At 42.3% G+C, this 21,019-nt stretch overlaps 1 protein-coding gene across 2 annotated transcripts in view; it reads left to right on the top strand.

Annotated features, from left to right (window-relative positions):
• The window catches only part of IKZF3 (IKAROS family zinc finger 3), a 78,523-nt gene that overhangs the window by 15,371 nt on the left and 42,133 nt on the right, over positions 1-21,019 (top strand). Inside the window, exons 2-3 of one of the 2 annotated variants that reach the window (XM_036034419.1) lie at positions 6,135-6,188; positions 8,631-8,732. In XM_036034419.1, the coding sequence (XP_035890312.1) occupies positions 6,135-6,188; positions 8,631-8,732 (156 nt within the window). The remainder of the gene's footprint in view (positions 1-6,134; positions 6,189-8,630; positions 8,733-21,019) is intronic. The other variant, XM_036034420.1, reaches the window with a different exon arrangement.

Below are 21,019 nucleotides of genomic sequence, written 5' to 3'. Positions count from 1 at the left end.
TGGTATGACTGAGAAGCTACATTCTCAATTTTAATAAACTTAAACTTACATACCACAAGTACCTGGTGACTACACTATTAGGCAGTGCAGTATTAGTATTAGTAATAGCTCTAGAGCAGACTTTTTCCGTAAAGGACCAGAGACTGAACGTTTCAGGTTTTGCAAGTCAAACAGTCTCTGTCTCGGCGACTCCCGGCTCTGCCATTGGCGCAGGAGAGCAGCGCAGACCACACGGAAGCCAAGGGGCCTGGCCGTGTTTACAGTCGAACTTGACTTCTGGACACTGAAGTGGAACTGCGTTTAGTTTGCAAGTGGCACAAAACAATCTTCTTCTGATTTTTTTTCTAACCACTTAAAAATATTTAAAAAACCATTCTTGGTTCGCAGGCCACCCAAAAGCAGGTGGTTAAGCCATAATTTGCAGAACCTCGATCTGGAGTGCTGGTGTCAACGGGAGAGATGTAAAAATTCATGTGTTCACTGGACAAGTACCTACTGAGTGTCATGAGTAGGCACTACTCTGGGAGCTAAACATGCAGCAAAATAGCAATAAAAATACATATGATATCCCTGTTCCCCTGGACCTTACATTCTGGTGGCGGGAGACAGATAAAAACAAAAATGACCGCAAATAGGTCAGGTGGTGACAACGAAGACATTTTATGAAGAAAAATAAAGCAAGGTAAGAGAAAAGAAAGTGACAGTGAAGGATGACGTTTTATACAGGGTAGCTGGGTAAAGCTTGTTCGCTAAGGTGACTTTTGAGCGCACACCTGAAAGAGGAGAGGCGGTGAGTGGGCCTGGCAGCTAGCTGGGGCAAGAGTGCTCTGTTAAGAAGGAAAGGTAAATGCAAAGGTTCTGACGTGGTTCCCTGATGGTGTTTCTTTTTCAACAAAATGAACCCTCTTTGCAATTCTTCCCTCATCTATGCCAAATATGTATGGATATCAGAACAGGAAACTATTTCCAGCAAAAGCACTATATGGACCCTTCCTTCTTTGCTTTCTAGAATGTTCTTTTTTAAAAAGAAATTTAAAGCTATGTCAACTGCCAACACATTAAAAGACTCCTGTAGATCCCATCAAATGGAAACTGTTTTTGGACTGAAGTATAAGAAATTACACAACAGTCCATTAAACACCGAAAAGTTCTTGCTGTACTTAGAAATATTGAACGAGTTTTTGGTCTTCAGTTGGGAATTCCTTTACTGTCTCTCCATATTGGGCTTCATGTTTTATAAAGACCTTAAGTTCAGGGAAGGAAATGTACCCCAATTTATTTTGTCCTTGTGTTTTCAGTATTTTCTTTAGTACCTAAGGACATCATCCATGTAGCCTGATTATAGATGGATTTTAATGTCTCCTTTAAGTTCTGAGTTGTAAGGCAGTCAGAATCCTCTCTTAGAAACTACTCAGTTATTTCTGTTGTTAATTTTAGCACACAAAGGCCTCTTGAAAAAATATTGAAAGCTATGTAAATGTTGTCACAGGGTTTAAAAGGTTCAGGGGACCAGGACCTTTTTCCTTTAGGTCACCAAATCAAAAGTCATCTTGCTCTGTAGTAACTAGAAGATGTTTCACATGAAGGTTGCTCATGTGAAACCTTTGAGCTAGGTTTCTTTCTTGCTTTTTTTTTCTGTTAAGAATCCCTTTAGTATGCAATTAAAAGCTTCATGGGTAACTCTTTTTTAACTTGAAAAAATGATCAAACTTACAGAAAAGCTACAATACAGTACCCAAAAAACTATTTTTTTCTGCAAATTTTGAGAGTAAGTTGCTGACATGATGTCCTATCACCCTTGAATACTCTAGTGTGTATGTTCTACCTTCTCCTACAAAACAACCATCAAAATCAGGAAATTAGCATTGCTACATTACTACCACTTAATCCTTGGACCTCATTCAGATTTCTCCAATTGTTTGCCTTCTGTTCTTTACTGCAGGAGGATTCAGCTGAGAATCACACATTTATCTGTCCTAACTCTTCCTTCTATTTCAGTCTGGAAGAGTTCCTCAGTCTTCCATGACCTTGACAATGTTGAGGATTACAAACTAGTTATTTTGTAAACTGTCCCTCAGTCAGAGCTTGTTTGCTTTCTCATGGCTAGATTCGTGTTATGCCTATTTGGCAGGAATACCACAGAAGTGATGCTGTGTTCTCTTCATTATCAGGTGGCACATAATTTTCATTTGTCTCATTACTGATGATGGTCCCTTTGCTCAGTGGCAGTGGTGTTGGTCGGCTCTCCATCATACGGTTATTCTTTTCATCCCTGTAATGAGTATTATGGGGAGAAGCCCATTGAAGCTATGTAAATATTCCGTTTGTTTTCAGACTTTTTATTCACTTACTGTCAATAGGGACTCGTGAATTTCTGTTTGTTTCAGTGGGTTACAGTCCAATACTATCATTATTTTGATGCTCCCTTGCTCCACATTTGGCCAGTAGAAACCTATTCAGGATGATTTCTGTGTTTTTTTAAACATATCCTCTTCATTCTGTGAACACTTCTTTGCTTTCTGACACACAAAATGTTCCAGACTCATCTTATACTTTCCCTGCTCCAACCCTAGAACCAGCCATTTCTCCAATGAGCCTGGCTCCTCTCAGTGGAGAGTGACATTTGGAAGTTAGTATCTGAATCCTAGAAGTTGTTGTGTGTCGCTGCTCCCAGGTGCTCTCAGTAGGCCGGGCTAGGGACTATCTGTATGTTCACCCGTAGGTACACACACACGCGCGCACACACACACACACATTTACACCTGTATTTTATATTTCTGTGTAGAAGTCACGCATTTATGCCACTACTTCCATTCCAATGCAGTACCACACATTTTCTTATTTGTAACTCCTCTGAAAGAGAAAAACGTGTCTCTCGTTATCCTTATTGTTGATACTTGTTTTAGCCATCCTCCTTTACATAACCAACCATCCATCACCACTGCAAGATCCTTCTCAGTACAGATGCTGCCCCCGGCATCCCGTACCATGGCCCCTGTTCTGCGTGGACACGCTTCTCAACTACTTGCAAGGTTGCCGCTAGTGCGTGGATGCCCTCTTCACGTGACTCGAGTTCTGACGCTGTGCCCTGCACCACTCCCATGCATAGGAGCTTTCCCTGCTCGCCTTTGGTTCCATGGTGCCGGCCCCTGCTGTCCCGTGTGTGGGCGCCTTGCTCACCCTGCCTTGGCGCTGCAACTCCACACCAGACCACCCCCACGCATGGATGTCTTCTTCACTGCACTCAGGCACTGACTCATGCTAACTGGTTCCTTCGCTTGGCTACCTTCTTCATCCCTCTCAAACTCCAATACCCCAAGTCAGGCGATTTTCCTGCCTGAATGCCCTCCTAAGGAATCCCTCCGCACCTCATTCAGACTGCTCACCCCACACAGGCACACTCTTCACGCTGCTTTGTCTCCAGGAGGCGGCCCTAGACCGCCCCCATTCTTTGTATGGACATTCCCTTCACCTCTCTTGGGTTTTGACACCCCATACCAGGCGACCTTTTTGCTGATTCTTAAAATATGTGTGTATTCCTAGCCTTTATATTTGGCTGCTAATATCTAATGGTGATGTGCTAATTTTTAAAAATTAGAATAGAATATAAATATAGTGATTATATTTTTCAAAAAAATTGGAATATGACCACATTTTACGATACAGTATTTAAAATCAGTACTATCTTGAACAGTTTTGGGTATATGATTACCATTAAAATAAAGAACAAAGGAGATTTTCAATTTTTTTCTTTTTTATTGAATTCATTGGGATGACATTGGTTAATAAAATTATATCGGTTTCAGGTATACAACTCTATAACACATAATTTGTATATTGTATTGTGTGTTCACCACCCCAAGTCGAGTCTCCTTCCATCACCATTTATTCCCTCCTGTGCTCTCTTCTGCCTCCCCCCATGATTGTCAATTTCTGGTAGTGGAGGAGTGTGTCTTATTGAACCAAACTTCCAACAGATAACAATGATTGGTTTTGGATAAAATATGAAAAAATGAAGGCATTGAAAAATGACAAAATCAACTTGTTATATGTGTTTTTTTGGTCCAAGTTCAGGCCCCAGTTTTAGCCTCAGGGTGACCAAAACTTGGGAACACAATCTGTAGCTTTACTGGCTTAAAAAGCCATAGCAAAGGCGGGACTGGCTAGGAGAAGATGAAGGGATCGGACAAAGAACATACATGCATCACCAATGGCCATGGACAACTGTACGGGGATTGACTGTGGGAAAGGAGTTGCGGGGAGGGGGACAAAGGGGGGGAAATCTGGACGATGGTAATAGCATAAACAATTAAAAACTCTCCATAAAAAACATAGCAAACACAGCAGCTAAGAAGTAAGGAGGAGAAGTCTAGAATAGAGAAGTCAGGGAAGGCTTTTTAATTTTTTTTTTTGTATAAATCCTCTGGCTGATTCAAATCTGTAGCTAACCCTTGAGCAGTCCACCTAAACAGACATTTGTGCATCTGGAAGGGTCTCTGGGAAACCCTCGATACCATGCATACTGGGACATCTGGTTACCCTAGCTGCTGCCCATCACTAGTTAGACAGAATTTGAGTTTGAGTCCAGGCAAGTTAACTACATGCTTTAAAAAGTACATCCTGGCTGGTGTAGCTCAGTGGATTGAGCACGGGCCTGTGAACCAAAGGGCTGCAGGTTCGATCCCTAGTCAGGGCACATGCTTGGGTTGCAGTCCAGGTCCCCAGTAAGGAGCGTGCAAGAGGCAACCACACATTGATGTTTCTCTCCCTTTCTTCTTCCCTTCCCCTCTCTCTAAAAATCTTTTTAAAAATTTATTTAAAAATTTTTTTTAAAAAGTAAAATAAACTCCGATACTCTTCAAAAGAACATAACAGAATTCACTGATTCTGTAACATATTTACAATATCCTGGGTATTATCCAAAATGAGTAGCTCATATGAAAAGGAAAATGTTTCCCATACTCAAGAGAAAAGAAAATTGGTGGTAACTGAGCTCAATATGGCTTAGATATTGGAATTGGAAGACAAGGATCTGAAACAGCTGCAGTAATTATACTCAAAGATGTAAAGGAATATATGCTGGCAGTGAATTAACAAACAGGAAATCTCAGCAAAGAAACTATTAAAAAAGAGAACAAAATGGAAGGTTCTACAACTAAAAATTATAATATATGATATAGAAAGTTCATTGGACTGACTTAACAGCAAATGAAGACCACAGAAGGAAGTAAGAAGATTTGAAGATACATTAATGAAAGTATTCAATCTGAACAACAGACAGGAAAAAAATTGAGGGGAAAAAGAACAAACCTCAGGGAACTGAGGCAAAATATGAAAAGTCTAACATACATATGCAACTGAAGTCCTAAAAGGAAAAGAGCAAGAGAATGGGGGAGAAAATTTTTTGAAGAAATAATGGCTAAAAACTTACCAAGCTTGGTGAAAAACATAATTTTACAGAGAAGAAGTTCAATGAACCCAAGTGGGATAAATTCACATAAAATCACACCGAGGCAGATGACAGTCAAACTGCTGAAAACCAAGGTAAAGAGAACATCTTGTAAGCATTCAGAGGAAAAGCATAATATATAAATATTATCACTAACTTAGGAACAGCAGAGGCTAGAAGACGGTGGGATGCCATTTTTAAAGTGCTAGAAGAAAACTGTCAGCCCAGAATTCTATATCAAGTAAAAATATTCTTTAAAATTGAAGGCAAAATAAAGATATTTCCAAGTAAACGAAAACTCAGTTGTCACTCACACTGCGGCCCTGCTGAAAATGCCAAAGGAAGCTCTTTAGACTAAAGAGAGATGACACCAGATGGGAGCTCAGGTCTTCATAAAAAAAAAAAAAATCAAAAGCCCCAGAAATATTAAATGTGTGGGTAAATGCAAATTACTAATTTTTCTTCTTGATCTCTTTAAAACACAATTGCTGTGCGGTTATTACTTTTTATTCTCCTTGAGAGTAAAGGGAGGATATAGAGAAAGACTAGTTCTGTTCTGAAGAGGTGATCTGCTGCGGAAGCTTCCAAAATGGTACCCTCACTGAATGCACCATCCTCGAATCTGAAAAAAAAAAAACGACTTACTCTAAGCAACACTATTTATGATCTTTTTTTTTTCTTTCAGATATAAAGCCAAACGTGGAACTGAAAAGCAGTCAGGAGCCGTCTGTGCCCACAGGTAACTTCAGGTCTTTCCTGTCTAGAAATATAACTTTACTGAAATTGCCAAAGAAAGTAGGACTTTCTGATTGCAGCAAAAATGCTATGGACATGTGTTGGGGACAAAAAATTGTGTTGTCTCTTCCCGATACAAAAATAGCTCATCCATTTGGATCATATAAGTTCGTTGGTATCATAGGCCCCAAACCACACCCCACGTAGTGTTCATCACTGTTGTTTTTCCAACTGATTGGTTTAAATAAAGACAGTTTTTGTTCAATAATATAGTAGGCTTGTATTTGAACAAATTGTGTTTCTCACTCTAGAACAGTGATCAGCAAACTGTTTTTGTAAAGGGCCAGATAGTAAATATTTTAGACTTGCTGAGCCACATTGGCCTCTGTTGCATATACCTCTTCATATTTTTTACAGCCCTTAGAAAACATAAAACCATCCCACCTCCAGGGCCCACACAGAGACAAGCCATGGTTAGATTTGACCCTTGGGCCATTGTTTGTAGACCCCTGCTTCAAAATAAACTATGAACATTTAAAATAATTTATTTCCTGCCCTGGCTGATGTGGCTCAGTGGATTGAGCAACAGCCTGCAAACCGAGGGGTCACCGGTTCGATTCCCAGTCAGGGTACATGCCTGGGTTGTGGGCCAGGTCAGGCCCCCAGTCAGGGGGAGGGGAGAGGCAACCACACATTGATGTTTCTCTCCCTCTCTTTCTCTTTCCCTTCCCCTCTTTTTAAAAATAAATAAAATATTTTAAATTAATTAATTAATTATTTAATTAAATTTTAAAAATAAAATAATTTGTTTCCTAAAAGTAATTTCTATGTTTTCTCTGTTGATTAACTCACTTTTTGAATCAAAGCTTATGTTGTATTACAAAATTTATCACATACGTGTCTTTTTATATTACTGTGAATTGTAGCCTTATATTTTCATTGAACCTATACCCCATATGAGTTGTTCAGGCGTGCTCTTTATGTGTTAGTTATTTCAGGCTTGAGAAAAGTGAACCACTGTTTATAACAGATTCTCAGAGCTCACAGAGCGTACGTCACGATATGCAGAAATTAGAAACTTCACCTCTTTTTTTTTAAAAGATTTTATTTATTTATTTTTAGAGAGGGAAGGGAGGGAGAAAGAGAGAGAGAGAGAAACATCAATGTGCAGTTGCTGGGGGCCGCGGCCTGCAACCCAGGCATGTGCCCTGACTGGGAATCAAACCTGCGACACTTTGGTTCGCAGCCAGCGCTCAATCCACTGAGCTACACCAGCCAGGGCTGGAAACTTCACCTCTTTATAAAGCGAAACATGAGTCCTTGGTAGACCCATTTGTCAGGACCTCTCAGTCGTGGATTTTATGAAGCGTGTCTCCATTTTACTCCCGCATTCCAGTAAAAGCCCTGCCCCACGTGTGGCATCCTGGCTGTGGCTGTGAGGTCCACGGTGCGGAGGTTCTGGTTACCTCTCCTACTTCAGCCCCATTTGAACGCCACGGATTCAGTGTCTTTGACTCTACGTTGCATGCAAATACTTTACTGAATGTTGGGAAGGAGTTTGACAGAAAGTAGTTAGCCTTTCAGTTCTTTTGTTCTCATCTTTTTGTTACGCTACCACACTTTACTTGTGAAATAGTTCCATTATTCCCTTTTTCTTCTAATATTATCATTTATTGTACAAAATCGCATTTCCACGACACTTGATTTTTAACAAGTTTGCTGTTTTTTTTTAGCACGCCTTTGTTATATATACTCCCTCCCACTTATGAACTCCCATAACACTTCGTATTTCCCTAAGTCTTTTGTCCGAGTCTACCTGACAGGCTTGTGTTGTCTCTTGTTGGAGTCTCGCATGATAGTCGAGGGCTTGTCTTATCCACATTTGCAGAGTATAAGCTGCTTGGGGACAGGAATTTGACGTATTCATACCTGTAGCCTTGTCAATGTTTGGTACATGTTTGAAGAAATAAAGGAACTTGAGGACCAACTTGTTCCCCACAGAATCACATTTACAACGTGAACAGAAAACGAGAATAGGAAGCTTACAGGTTTCCTCTAAGAAAAGCATCTTCCCCCAACTTTCCCCATGACAGCGTTTTTAGGCTAAGTGTTTCTCATCAATATATGCTAATACTTCGTGGTCATAAACAGCAATAACATCCTAGTGAATATTGTGAGACATCCCAAAGGAGAGAGAATTTCTGTCCAGAAGCAACCCAAGTGCGTTTTAACTCGGGTGCAAAGAAATATTCAAGAAACTCATGTCTAATGGAAAGGTGTGTGAACCCCGGATATATTCCCAAACCTCTAGAGTTTTCACATATATCCCGCTTGGGCTGTCTATCACCAAGGGTTTGTGTGAAGCTGAGCTGGGAATGTATGTGATACATGTTTATAAAAAATGTTGAAAGTTGACTGCATAGTTAAAATTCTTCTTATCTCCTAGAAGGTCCAGTGATTTTAAATGACTACAGTGTAACCAAACCTCATGAAACAGAAAACGCGGACAGTGCGGAATGCCCAGCCAATGAAGACGAAGATGCAGGAGGTGAGCCGTAGCATACAGACTACTAACTGATGGTTATAGATGTGGTCGAGACGTAACAGGAAGAAGAAATCAGGAGCTCGCCAAGGAAAACTTGTGTGTGTGGATCGATTTGGGAGTAATTCAGTTTTATTCATGTTAGAAGTACTGCATTTAATAATTTGCTGTCGAGATCAACACATTTTGAAAATTTAAGGTGCTTATTCAGTGTTCAAGATATACTACCTTTATTATTTAAAGGTTATGTTTATTTTTGCATTATGAGAATAATACACGCGCATTATAGAAAGGTTTGTCTGAGGTGTTCTCCAACACCAACAGCCAATTCTCCAAAGCCTCAGACGCTAGCTGGGCATCCAGCGTTTCAGTTCTCACACTAACTCCAGGGTTAAGCTGCACCCACAGGTTAAGGGATCGGTGTCACAAGACTGCCCTCACTTCAGACACCAGTTATAGGTACCAGATCCCCAGGTTACCCGCACTTCTTCCAGCTTAGCTGCAAATTCAGGGGTTCCCACAGACCTCCCTCAGGTGGGATACTTTGCTAGAATGACCCATAGAACTTAGGACAGCACTTACTTATGGTTGCCCGTGTGTTGTCAAGGATACGACTCAGGAACAGCAACATGCGGGAGATGCCTGGAGCAGAACATGGTGTGGGAGAGCTTTCGTGCCCTTTCCGGGCGCACCCCACTCCCCGCACTTTGAAGTGTTCAGCGACCCAGAAGCCCTCCGAATTCCACTGTTCAAAAGTCTTTATAGAACTCGATCAAGAGTCCCTGTTCCCCTTCAGCAGATGGGGCTGAAAGTTTCAACCCTTTAATCACTGGGTCTTTCTGGTGACCATCTCATCCTGAGGCAATTTAGGGTCCCCACCCTAAGTCACCTCTGTAGCATCAATCATTCAGGTGTGATTGAAAGGGGCTTGTTTTTAATAACAAAACATACTCTTATCGCTCAGGAAGTTCCAAGGGTTTTAGAAACTCTGTGCTAGGAATCTGGGGTTCAGACCAAATATATTTTTGTACTATACCACAGGCCACCCTCTGGCCTTTGACCATGAGTCTCTTACAGCCAAAGGATCATAAAAATCTAGAGATGCTGGTATGGGAGAGGAAGAAACTTTCCCTTCGTCTCCAGGGCTCTATCATTTGGTCTAATAATTAAGTCTACATGAGGCCAATTAATAAGAGAAAAAGAACCAAGTTTAACAGCCTGCATACATACGGGAATCTCACATATGTGAGGGAGTTGGACACCCCACATACGTGAGAGGTTCGAAGACAGAGCGGGAAGAGGAGGTGTGCGTGACATTCTGAGCTAAGGGTGAGGGGAGGCACCTTGGGGCTTCAGAGGGTCTTGAACAACTAATGTTTCAGTTGTCTGTTCCAATTCTCTACGAAAATAATGTTATGAAGAAGCTATCTCGCTGCCCATTGCTTGACATCATGGGCTGTAAAGTATATTCCTTGGTCTGAAGAAATGTGACCTGACAGTCCGAATGGGTGCAGTGTCTCCCATTCTGGTTCTTTTTTAGCATTCTGACCCTTGGCATCTGCCAGCCGGTAAGTGAAGTCCAGTCCAGAGTCAATGTCTGTTTTGTCAAAACTCATCTGTAGCCCTTCTGGGGCTACTGGCACTGGTTCAGTATAACCCACTGGTGAGCTATATGTGGGGCCTCCCCCTGAAGAATCTTGCCCCTAGTCATCTACAGCCATTATGTCCTTTGTTAACAGACAGAACAGTTCTCGTTAGCATTCTGGGCCTCACAGGGTGAAAAAGGAACATATCCAGGCTGACCCCTCTACATGGCTGAGGTGCCCAAGTGTCTACTCATTTCACGGACCCAGGCGGCCATCTCAAGCCAGTACGTCACAAATGCCTACTCATTGCATGGGCTCATTCACTCGTTGGCTCCGGTCACCTTCCGAACTTGGAAGGGGGTTCTTCTGATGGATGTCAACATGCCCCGCTTTAATGGACCGCTCAGATTTCCATAGTGATCTCCACAGGGCAGTGCCCCGTATGGGCATCCTTTAATGGACCAGGTTTTCCTTGTCCTTCTGCATATCCATGTGGCCAGGGCACGGTCATGACCCGTGAGTTGGGGGAAAACCCAAACAGAGGCTTTTATCATTGTTCAGTTCTTCCATCGCAGCTAGGAAAACAGCATGTCACTCGCCTCACTGAGCTGATTTGTTTTTCTCTTCTTCAAGCCGGGTGGTAGTCTTACAAACGGAATATTGTCCATTCACCGTGGAACTGCCATGCATAGCCAGGCAGCTCTTGATGGTCGATCAAAAGTGTGTATAGGACACTGTCCACATGACGATAGAATCTGGCAGCTCCTCACAGAGTTCCAAGTCAGTCTCAAGAGAAAAAAAAATCTCCCTACTAATGAGTATCTCCTTCTTGCATTCCCCAGGTAGCAGCATCCTGTATAAACCATTTTTGCTTTATTATGGACCTCTCCTGGGCATTGGTCTCGCCAATAGAGCATTTCTCTGACATCACCTAAGATACAGGTGTTTCAGATATTAGGGTGGTTTTTTGTCATGTAATCATGGAGGGGGGGTTGACTAGTGTCCAATCACAGGCTAAATGTAAACTCTCCAGTCCCAACCCCCAGTAGTCACTGTGGGACAGGACTCGCCATGACCCCAGCCTATGACCATCTACAAATGTTTACCCTGCTGGGACGAGCCCCTTAACGCTCCCTCTTTCCCTTTTGTCTTTGTTTTGGCCCTATCAATGTTTCCTTCATTCATCTTCTTTCTTTCTTTTTTTAAATCCTCACCTGAGGAAATTTTTTTTTTTATTTTTAGAGAAAGAGAAAAGGATCAAACCCACAACCTAGGTATAGCCCCTGACCGGGATCAAACCTGTGTACACCTTTTGGTGTACAGGATGGTGCTCCAACCAACTGAGCCACATGGCCGGGGCTCACCTAATTGCTTAATAACCAGTTACAGTTTTCCACCTTGCTGGAACAAGTCCCTTGACTCTCCCTTCTGCCTCTCCTCATTTTCTTTTTAATTAATCTAATGCTTTTATTAACATCTGTAAGACCCAAGAGGGGGAAGCTGAGAGAGCAAGTTCAATAAAGCTTCTCAAAATGTTGCCTGATCTTGCAGCAGTCAGGTTAAATGGGGTGGCTGGCAAAGGGGACCCTTGCTCTGTGTTTTCTTAGAGTCTGTGTACGTCTCTTCGGCATCCGTGTATCACAAGGGCAATTATATTAACTACAGTTTCTTATTTTCTATATTTTTGACACTTGTACATTTGGGGACCTCACAGACCTGGGCAAAGATTGTCCTTCCCAGGGATAGCCAATTCTTTTTTTTTTTTTTTAAGATTTTTATTTATTTATTTTTAGAGAGGGAATGGAGGAGGAGAGAGAGAGAGAGGGGTGGGGGGGAGAGAAACATCAATGTGCAGTTGCTTGGGATCATGGCCTGCAACCCAGGCATGTACCCTGACTGGGAACCGAACTTGCGACACTTTGGTTTGCAGCCCGCGCTCAATCCACTGAGCTATGCCAGCCAGGGCTGGATAGCCAATTCTTAAGAGATCGCAAAAGGGCTTGGCCAGGAGACTGTTTTTCCTACACAAACCAAACAACCCAGACTCTCCATCCCCCAACCATCTTCTTACCTGACTCTCATACAGGAAGCTAATATTCTCCCCCCAGCCAGCCCCAAATCCAGGGGAGTCCCGGGGCTAAGTACTAGACAGCTAGAGACCACTCTTACGTCCCAACACCTGCCAGTATTGTTCAGACTCTTGTTCCTGCCCTGCCGCGCCTTCTCTCAGGAACTCCAGTAAAGACTCCAGCCTTGGATCGCCCCTCCCCTTTTCTGCCTTTGGACCGACAGTGGTGCTTTCACACACGGCCCTGCACAGCCTGTGGTGCCCCGTCTCTAGGACCTCTGAGTGTAATACACTTCTGCCTTCTGAGCCTCACTCTCATCTCCTCCTACAGCTGCACTGACTTTACTATACCCTATCCAACATGCACGTTTTTAGGACACCTCCTGAAACTACAGCACTTACCATATTCAGTAACAGGCATATTCAGTGGGTGAATATCTTGATTATCCTAAAGCCAGCCCCGTATGGCTTACAGACGAATCATATCAACTGCTTCATCTGGGGTGTTCCACTCGGCATTCACAGAGGGAGCTGGACAGTCCTCTTTCTCAGGGTAGAGACCTTACAGTAGCTTTGAGCCAGTCCAGCAGGCTGGCTGTTCCCATGGGAAAAGCATGCTCTGGGTCTGGGTCATGCATACCCATCTGTGATTTTAGTGAGTTTTATAGTTTTAGTTTTATACTGAGCTGTGGGTCCAGCGGCAGCACGTGCATGACATTCCCCTAATGTAGTCATTCTCACAATCCATTTAGTAAAGGTTCTGCAGAAGCCGATGGTACTGATTTGTAAAATGAGACAACTCCTTCACACTATACTCCCGGTTTCAGTAGTTTTTTGGTTTTGCCTAGACCCCATGTGAATCACCTTCTCGATGACCTTCTCTTAGAGGTACTCTCCGAGGTTACCGCATCATTTTCCCCTGGGGCAGCTTTGAGCCTAGTAACCAAAGCTTAAACCAACTGAAATCTGAGCTTGGTCCAGCATTAAGGTCTGACACAGAACTCTCTTTTCATTTCATTTTAGTCATCACAGATAACCAACAGATTGTGTACATCATCTCTTTCTCATTAGTCTTCAGTTCCTTATGCATCCAACGAGCCAGCTCCTTGGAAGCTGGATCGGTCTCTGAACACCCTTGGTCATTTTACCTGCAGGAACTGATCACCCCACAGCTGCTGCTCCGTGACATGGGTGACCACGTGGCTAGGAATCAGAGGTTTCTCATCTCCCATGCTCTCTTCCTTTTTTCTTCCTAAACCACATGTTTTTTCATTAGCCACTGGTCCAAAAAGTCCCACGTCTGACACCAATTCTAGAGTATTCCCAACATCAGCAACCAATTCTCCAGTATTCCAGAAAAAAACTGGGAATTCAACATTCAATTCAATTGTCATACTGGCTCCTGGAGTTAATATAGGACTCACAGATTAAGGGCTCAGTTTCACAAGACTGCCTTCACTTCAGACACCAGGTATAAGTACTAGGTCCCCAGGTTACACACAGTCTGTGTCCAACGTGGCTACAAGTTCAAGGTTTTCCACAAACCTCCCTCAGGTGTGATAAGTTGCTAGAATGACCCACAGAACTTAGGAAAGCGCTTTACTGACTATTGTCAGTTTATTATAAAGGATGCGACTCAAAAAGAGCCAAGTGAAAGAGATCCGTAAGGCAAGGTTTGGGGCAGGGGAGCTCCCATGCCCTTCCTGGGCACACCTCAATGTGTTCACTAGCCTGGAAGCTTTCTAACTCTCATTGTTCAAGAGGTTTTTTTAAGATTTTTATTTATTTATTTATTTATTTTAGAGAGGGAAGGGAGGGAGAAAGAGAGAGAGAGAGAAACATCAATGTGTGGTTGCTGGGGGTCATGGCCTGCAACCCAGGCATGTGCCCTGACTGGGAATCGAACCTGCGACACTTTGGTTCACAGCCAGTGCTCAATCCACTGAGCTACGCCAGCCAGGGCTTTCATTGTTCAAGAGTTTTTATAGAGCTCAGTCTACAGTCTCTCTCCCCCTTCCTGGAGGTTAGCGGATGGGGCTGAAAGTTCCAACTTCTATTCACTTAGTCTTTCTTGAGTGTAACAACCCACCCTGAGGCTACTTAGGGTCCCCACCCTAAGTCACCTCTGTAGCATAAACCCAGGCATGATTTAAAGGGGCTTGTTATGAATAACAAAGGATACTCCTGTAACTCAGGAAATTTCAAGAGTTTTAGGAACTCTGTGCAAGGAGCTAGGGACAAAGACTAAATACAGGACCCAGCAGAAGGAAGGCCTGCTTGAGGGTGGTTGGTAAGGTAATGATATGGGTGTAATAATTTATAGTTTTAATTTGATCCTTTCATCAAAAATGGCATATGGTGTGCTTAAGTGTGATATTGTTATGTTACAGGATTACAGGCTTATGATTTTGGAATAAAGGGGCATTGTTTGTGCCAGACTCTCTATATTTTTGCATTACACCACAGTTTGGTAGTTCAGCAAAGGAGAAAGACAAAAGAAAAACCCACCTCTATCCTACCACTCAAAGATTGTTTCTGTTGACATTATGGATTATTTCCAGGCTTTTTTTGTGAATTTAAACGTGATATCCATATCCATATTGTACATATTTCATGCTGATATTTATGTTGGTAAGTGTGTTCACTGTTGCTTTATAAATGTCACTCAGATCTCCTCTTAGGCGTCATTTCTTCAGAGAGTTGTTCCCTGATAACCCAGTCAGCATTTTAGCACCATACTCTATTGTAATTCTCTGCATGGACAATTTTAGAGTTTTATTTATTTGTTTGTTTATTGTCTTTCTCCCACCCCCCCCCACCCTTCATTAGGTAGGATCTTAGACTGTCTTCCTCATGCTGAGTATTTGCAACAGCTAGCACAGTACTTGGACAATAGTGGGTGTGCAATAAATACGTGCTGAGCATATGACTCAATAAATTATTTAGGTTCATTACGTGAGTGTACATGTGTTTCTTAAAGGAAGAGAAGGAAAATGGTTCCTTGCCATCTTTTTCTCTTGTCTTCAATTCTTGAGGGATCAAGAAGAAGAGCTGTATGTCTCAACCTTCTGAGATTCAAATCACAGCTTCAACTAACATTCCAGCTCTGCCTAGCTACACTTGAACTTGTACCGGTTCTTAACCACAGAGTCTGAAAAATGCTGCCTGGCACAGGATGTGGTCATTTGTGCTGAGGAAAGGCACATGGTGTTCTTCTAGCTTCGTACTACCTCTTGAAGGTGACATCCATGGAGTGACACTCAGAACGAGGCAAACGCTCACTGTTTGCCTGCACTTTCCGGAGTTACAGTTTCTGAGTTCTGGCAGGTGATGCCGTTAGGGGCGTGTTTGAAATGACGGTCCCTCCACAACTTTTGGTCTGGGAACTTATCATTTATGTTACCATTTGCTCCGGGCTCAGAAGTATCTATGAGTTGATGTTTTCGGGTAGTTGAGGGAAAAACAGATGAAATACCCCAAATAAAAGGAAACCCAATAATTTCTATAAGATAGCAGGAATTTAAAACAAATAACAGAAAAACCCGTGAGGCTCAGCACTTCTCTGGGAGTCCATGTTTGCAGGCCCTTGAACTTGACTCTGCGCCGGAAGTGCTTCCAAGGAGAAAAGAGAGAGATTCAGTCCCTGTGGACCACTTGTCTGGGGTCATCTTCGACTGCCCTAGCTGCCTATGCCATTTCTTTCTCTTTTTAAAATTTGATTAAATAATATAGTGTATGTATTCCAATATATCCAGAATACCACTTCAATATATAATTAATACAAAATTATTAATGAGAGAGTTCCATCTCTTTTTAAAATTTTGAATTGTTTTACTTATTTTTTATAAAGTTTTTTTTTAAGATTTTATTTATTTTTAGAGAGGGAAGGGAGGGAGGGAGAGAGAGAGAGAGAGAGAAACATCAATGTGCGGTTGCTGGGGGTTATGGCCTGCAACCCAGGAATGTACCCTGGCTGGGAATCGAACCTGGGACACTTTGGTTCCCAGCCCGCACTCAATCCACTGAGCTACGCCACCCAGGTTTTTATTGTTATATTACAATTGTCCCAATTTTTCCCCCTTTGCTGTCCTCTACCCAGCCTACCCCAGGTTCCCATAGTCAGTTCCCACACCTTTGTCCATGTCCTTGGGGTGGCTCACACATGTTCTTTGACTAGTCCCTTCCCCTTCTTTCCACTATTATCCCCCTCCCCCTCCCCTCTGGTCGCTGTCAGCCTGTTCCATGTTTCCATGTCTCTGGTTCTATTTTTCTCATTAGTTTATTTTGTTGATTAGAGTCCTCTTATAGGTGAGATCATATGATACTTGTCTGTCACCTACTGGCTTATTTCACTTAGCATAATAGTCTCCAGATCCACCCATGCTGTCGCAAAAGGTAGGAGCTCCTTCTTTCTTTCTGCTGTGTAGTATTCCATTGTGGAAAGGTACCTCAGTTTTTTGAGCCACTCATTTACTGATGGGCACTTAGGCTGTTTCCAGCACTTGGCTATTGTAAATAGCGACTTATGCCATTTATACCACCCTACTTCTAATACACGTCAGTGGATTGATGACATGTATTAGATACCAATACATCTTTTCAACGGATATCTCTTCTCCATTGTGAGGGTCTGGAAATGTCATGCAGTTCTTGGTATAAACTAGAAGTTATAATTAATCATTCCAAATAATTTGTGAAAGAGAAGAGAAATGGTTCTTTTCTGTAAGATTGACTTAGAAAGAAATGAATAGGCTAACTTCAGTGTTGAAAAATTAGTTCATTATTGTCATGATTAAAATCCAAACTGATTAGTGTACTATTGATGTTGGCACTCAATCTGGGTCATATACCTTTGGAAAAGGTTGTAACCAAGCCCCTGCCTTAAAAAAAACCTATAATATCAAAAATATATTCAACTCATGCATGCTTAATTATAAAATCATAGAATTGAAAAGTAACATGACCTGATAGAAGATATACCTATTGCATAATAGTTACTTCTGCAACATGCAGCATGGGGAAACATTATGACTAGGGTTAAAATTATACTCTTAAAGGTAATTGGAGAGCCCTAACTGGTGTGGCTCTGTGGATTGAGGGCCAGCCTGCGAACCAGAACGTCACTAGTTTGATTCCTGGTCAGGGCACATGCTTAGGCTGCAGGTCGATTGATGTATCTCTCACACGTTGATATTTCTCTCCCTCCCTTTCTTCCTCCTTTCCCTTCTCTCAATAAATAAATAAATAAATAAATAAATAAATAAAATCTTTAAAAAAGTAATTGAAGAAATTTAGCTATACTAAAATAATGATTATAAATAACTTGAAAACATGCTTTAGAGCATTTTATTCTAAGTTTAAGGGAAACATTTTTAATGTCCTCTAAAAAACTTTAGCAATTAAGACCTGTCTTAGAATGTTTTAAATTCAGTGTAATTGTAATCGTGTTTAATTTATATGTCAAATAAATGAAATGTCATGTGCACCTGTATGAGTTTCCAGCTCTTAGAAAAACATTTTATAGAAAATTTCAGGCTCCAAGACAAACAGTCACTTTATTTTTTTTTTCTTGTGGAAAGACAGACTAAATTTTTAGGTGGAAAAAGTTTCCCTAACTAGAATTGTTGTTTGAGAAACCAGATAAACAACATAAAAGCATTGGGAAAAAAAACTTTTTTAAAGGTATTAATATTTAACATAAATTCATTTGTTCCCCACTCCATGGGTGTATGTATATTTTAACATAATCCTAGGCTCCTCGTACAGGAGTTAGCAGATTTTTTTCTGTAAAGCACCAGACAGTGAATACCTTTAGGCTTTGTGGTTCATATGATCTCTGTTGCAACGTCTCACCTCCGCTGCTGTAGTATAAAGCGGCCATAGGGGATGCATAGGTGAATGCAGGCGGCTGTGTGTCAGTGACTGTGTTTATAAAAGCAGGCAGTGGGTCCGACCTGGCTTGGAGGCCATAGGCTGCTCACTCCCAGCCTAGTGTATACATTTATTATACAATGAGTTAAGAAAGCTTTTGATCCTTGAAAGGAACAATGTTGAAATAAACAGCCTAAAAGGGCATCCACGGGGAGTCTAACACTATTATCTTTAAAATTAGAAAAATATATATCATTAACAGTTCTGTTCGTAGAGCTGGATATAGCTCATAGAGAGTGGGTATAGCTCTGTGCCTCTACAGGTAGCGTAAATTAATTGGTCACACATAAAATCATATGTGGATTAAATGTTTTCCCGCCGAGTTGCCTCCTCCTGTCTTCATGAAAATTTAAGTCTAATAGACTAACGCTCTGAAGATATTTACATCAACTCAAGCTGATTTTCTCTATGAGGCCTTCTTGCACTGCCCCAGCTTCCCCAAGGGTTGTGTTAGAGCTGAGTTTTCAGAGTGCGTTTGATTGCTACTTCTCTAAGCACCTAATTCTATTCATCTTGAATTGTTTGTGCATGACAAACTTTCACCCCTTATAAACTTTTTGGAGAAAAACAAGTCCTAGCAGCCCACATTTATAGCTTTCTAAAACACCCGTCTACGAAGTGATAGAATCCACCTGGATTGAAAAACCACGAGAAATGAAGAGGTTCAGAGTTCAGTTTCCAATCTGTTCATGGATTCCCGTGAACGATGATTATTTCTCTTCTTCTTAGTCGTGACCAGCCGTAACTGTTGTCAGACTGGTCCTGAGCAGTTGGAAGCAAGCCGAGGGTGCCCAAGCCTTTGTTTTTCCCTAGCGTTGGATGGGCGCTGGGGTATCATGGCCTCCACACTGAGTACAGAGGACTCTGGGGCCTTCCTGTTGGCTCCAACAAGTCTTTGAGATGCTGTAATGTCAAAAGGAGACATTAAAGCAAGATTTATAACCTGTCACGAGAAAGAATGTTCCTATTGCTTCTATCTGGCCTGTGTTCCCAGGGGCACACAATAAAATAAAAGCCTCTGGATATTAGGGTGAAGGGTAAGATGCGTTTCATGGCCGTGTACCCAGGAGCATAGCAGAGTGGAGATGAGACACGAGACAGTGGGACCTCATCGCAGCAAGGCCCTGTAACATGCAGCAAAGGGCTGACTGACTCAGGTAGAACCTCAGCTTTTTGTTTTAGTCCTTATTTTTCTCTGAAATCGGATCCTCATCTTTGCCATTTCCTGCTTAGAATATGGAAAGAAACATTTTGTCCCGGGCATGTATGTTTCGAGGTTGGGATTCTATGTGCACGTGCTAGTGGCATTACTGGTCTCTCCTTGAACAACTGGGGATACATGTTTGGTTACCAGCTCCCTGCATCAAACATGCTACTGGCCCCATTTTCAGCCCCCCCCCACCAACCACCATCCCTTTCTACTGACACTAGCAGTTTGATCTGGAGATGCTATGGGGCAAACAGTACACAATGTACCTCCATATCCATCAGCATCAGCTGTTCACCCTGCGTAAGTTACACATTTACCCTTTGTTTCCTAGGGCTTCTACAACAAATTACCCCAAACAAATGACCGCAGTGGCTTAGAACAACAGAAATGTGTTCTCTGACAGCCCTGGAAAGGAGGAGTCCCGGGTCAAGGTGTCGGCACAGTCACTGCCCCTCTACATGCTCTAGGGAAGAATCCTTCTTTATCTTTTCCTAGCTCCTGCTGGCTCCTGGCAGTCCTTGGCGTTCCTCGGCTTATGGCAGCATAACTCTCGCCCCTGCCTGTCGTGACACAGCCTCCTGCTTTCCTGCGTGCATCCCTGTCTTCTCTCCTTACAAGGAAACCTTTCGCTGGGTTAAGGCCCCATCCTGATCCACTGTGACCTCATCTTCACTAATGGCATCTACGGTGACCCTATTTCCAAACAAAGTCACATTCTGCGGTTCCCAACAACCCTGGATTTGGGGAGGGTATTCCATGCCCCACACTCTTCGTCTCCCAAACCTTGACAGCTCCATAGGAAATAGACCTGGTACGCATTATCAAATAGACTTCTTTTTAATTCATTGCCCAGTGGTGTTCCATGAGTGTATTTATTTAAGTATTTCTGTTGCGTGAGAGTTAGGATCGTACCTAATTCCATCAGAAAAGTTGAGTTTGATCATTTGTTTGAAAGGCCTTACATTTTCCCTTTTCTCTTTGTGATAACTTGTGTGACGCTTAAGTCAAAGTTCAGAATGTTGATGAGGAAGTCTCCTGAAAAAATAATTTTTTCTGGCCCTGGCTGGTGTGGCTCAGTAGATTGAGTGCCGGACTGCGAAGCAAAGGGTCGCTAGTTCAATTCCCAGTTGGAGCACATGCCTGGGTTGCAGGCCAGGTCCCTGGTGGAGGGTGCTTGAGGGGCAACCACACACTGACGTTTCTCTCCCTCTCTTTCTCCTTCCCTTCCCCTTTCTCTAAAAATAAATACATAAAATCTTAAAATAATAATCATAATAATTTTTTTCCTCTTAGGAGATACAGCTCTTGTCTTCAGTAGCTTTCCATGTCAGAGTCTTAACCTCTTTTGAGGTCTACAACTTGTTTGCACCCATGAGAAATACAGACTACTTTGACACTTTTGAAAGGGGGGGAGAAATAAACCAAGCCACATTTGTGGTTTATGGATGCTAATTACTGCTACCTTCAGATGTGCGAAGGAGGGGCCTATGGCTGGCGC

Source organism: Phyllostomus discolor, chromosome 8 (genome assembly GCF_004126475.2).
Source record: "Phyllostomus discolor isolate MPI-MPIP mPhyDis1 chromosome 8, mPhyDis1.pri.v3, whole genome shotgun sequence".
NCBI lineage: Eukaryota > Metazoa > Chordata > Mammalia > Chiroptera > Phyllostomidae > Phyllostomus > Phyllostomus discolor.
This window is presented reverse-complemented; position numbering and strand designations above follow the sequence as displayed.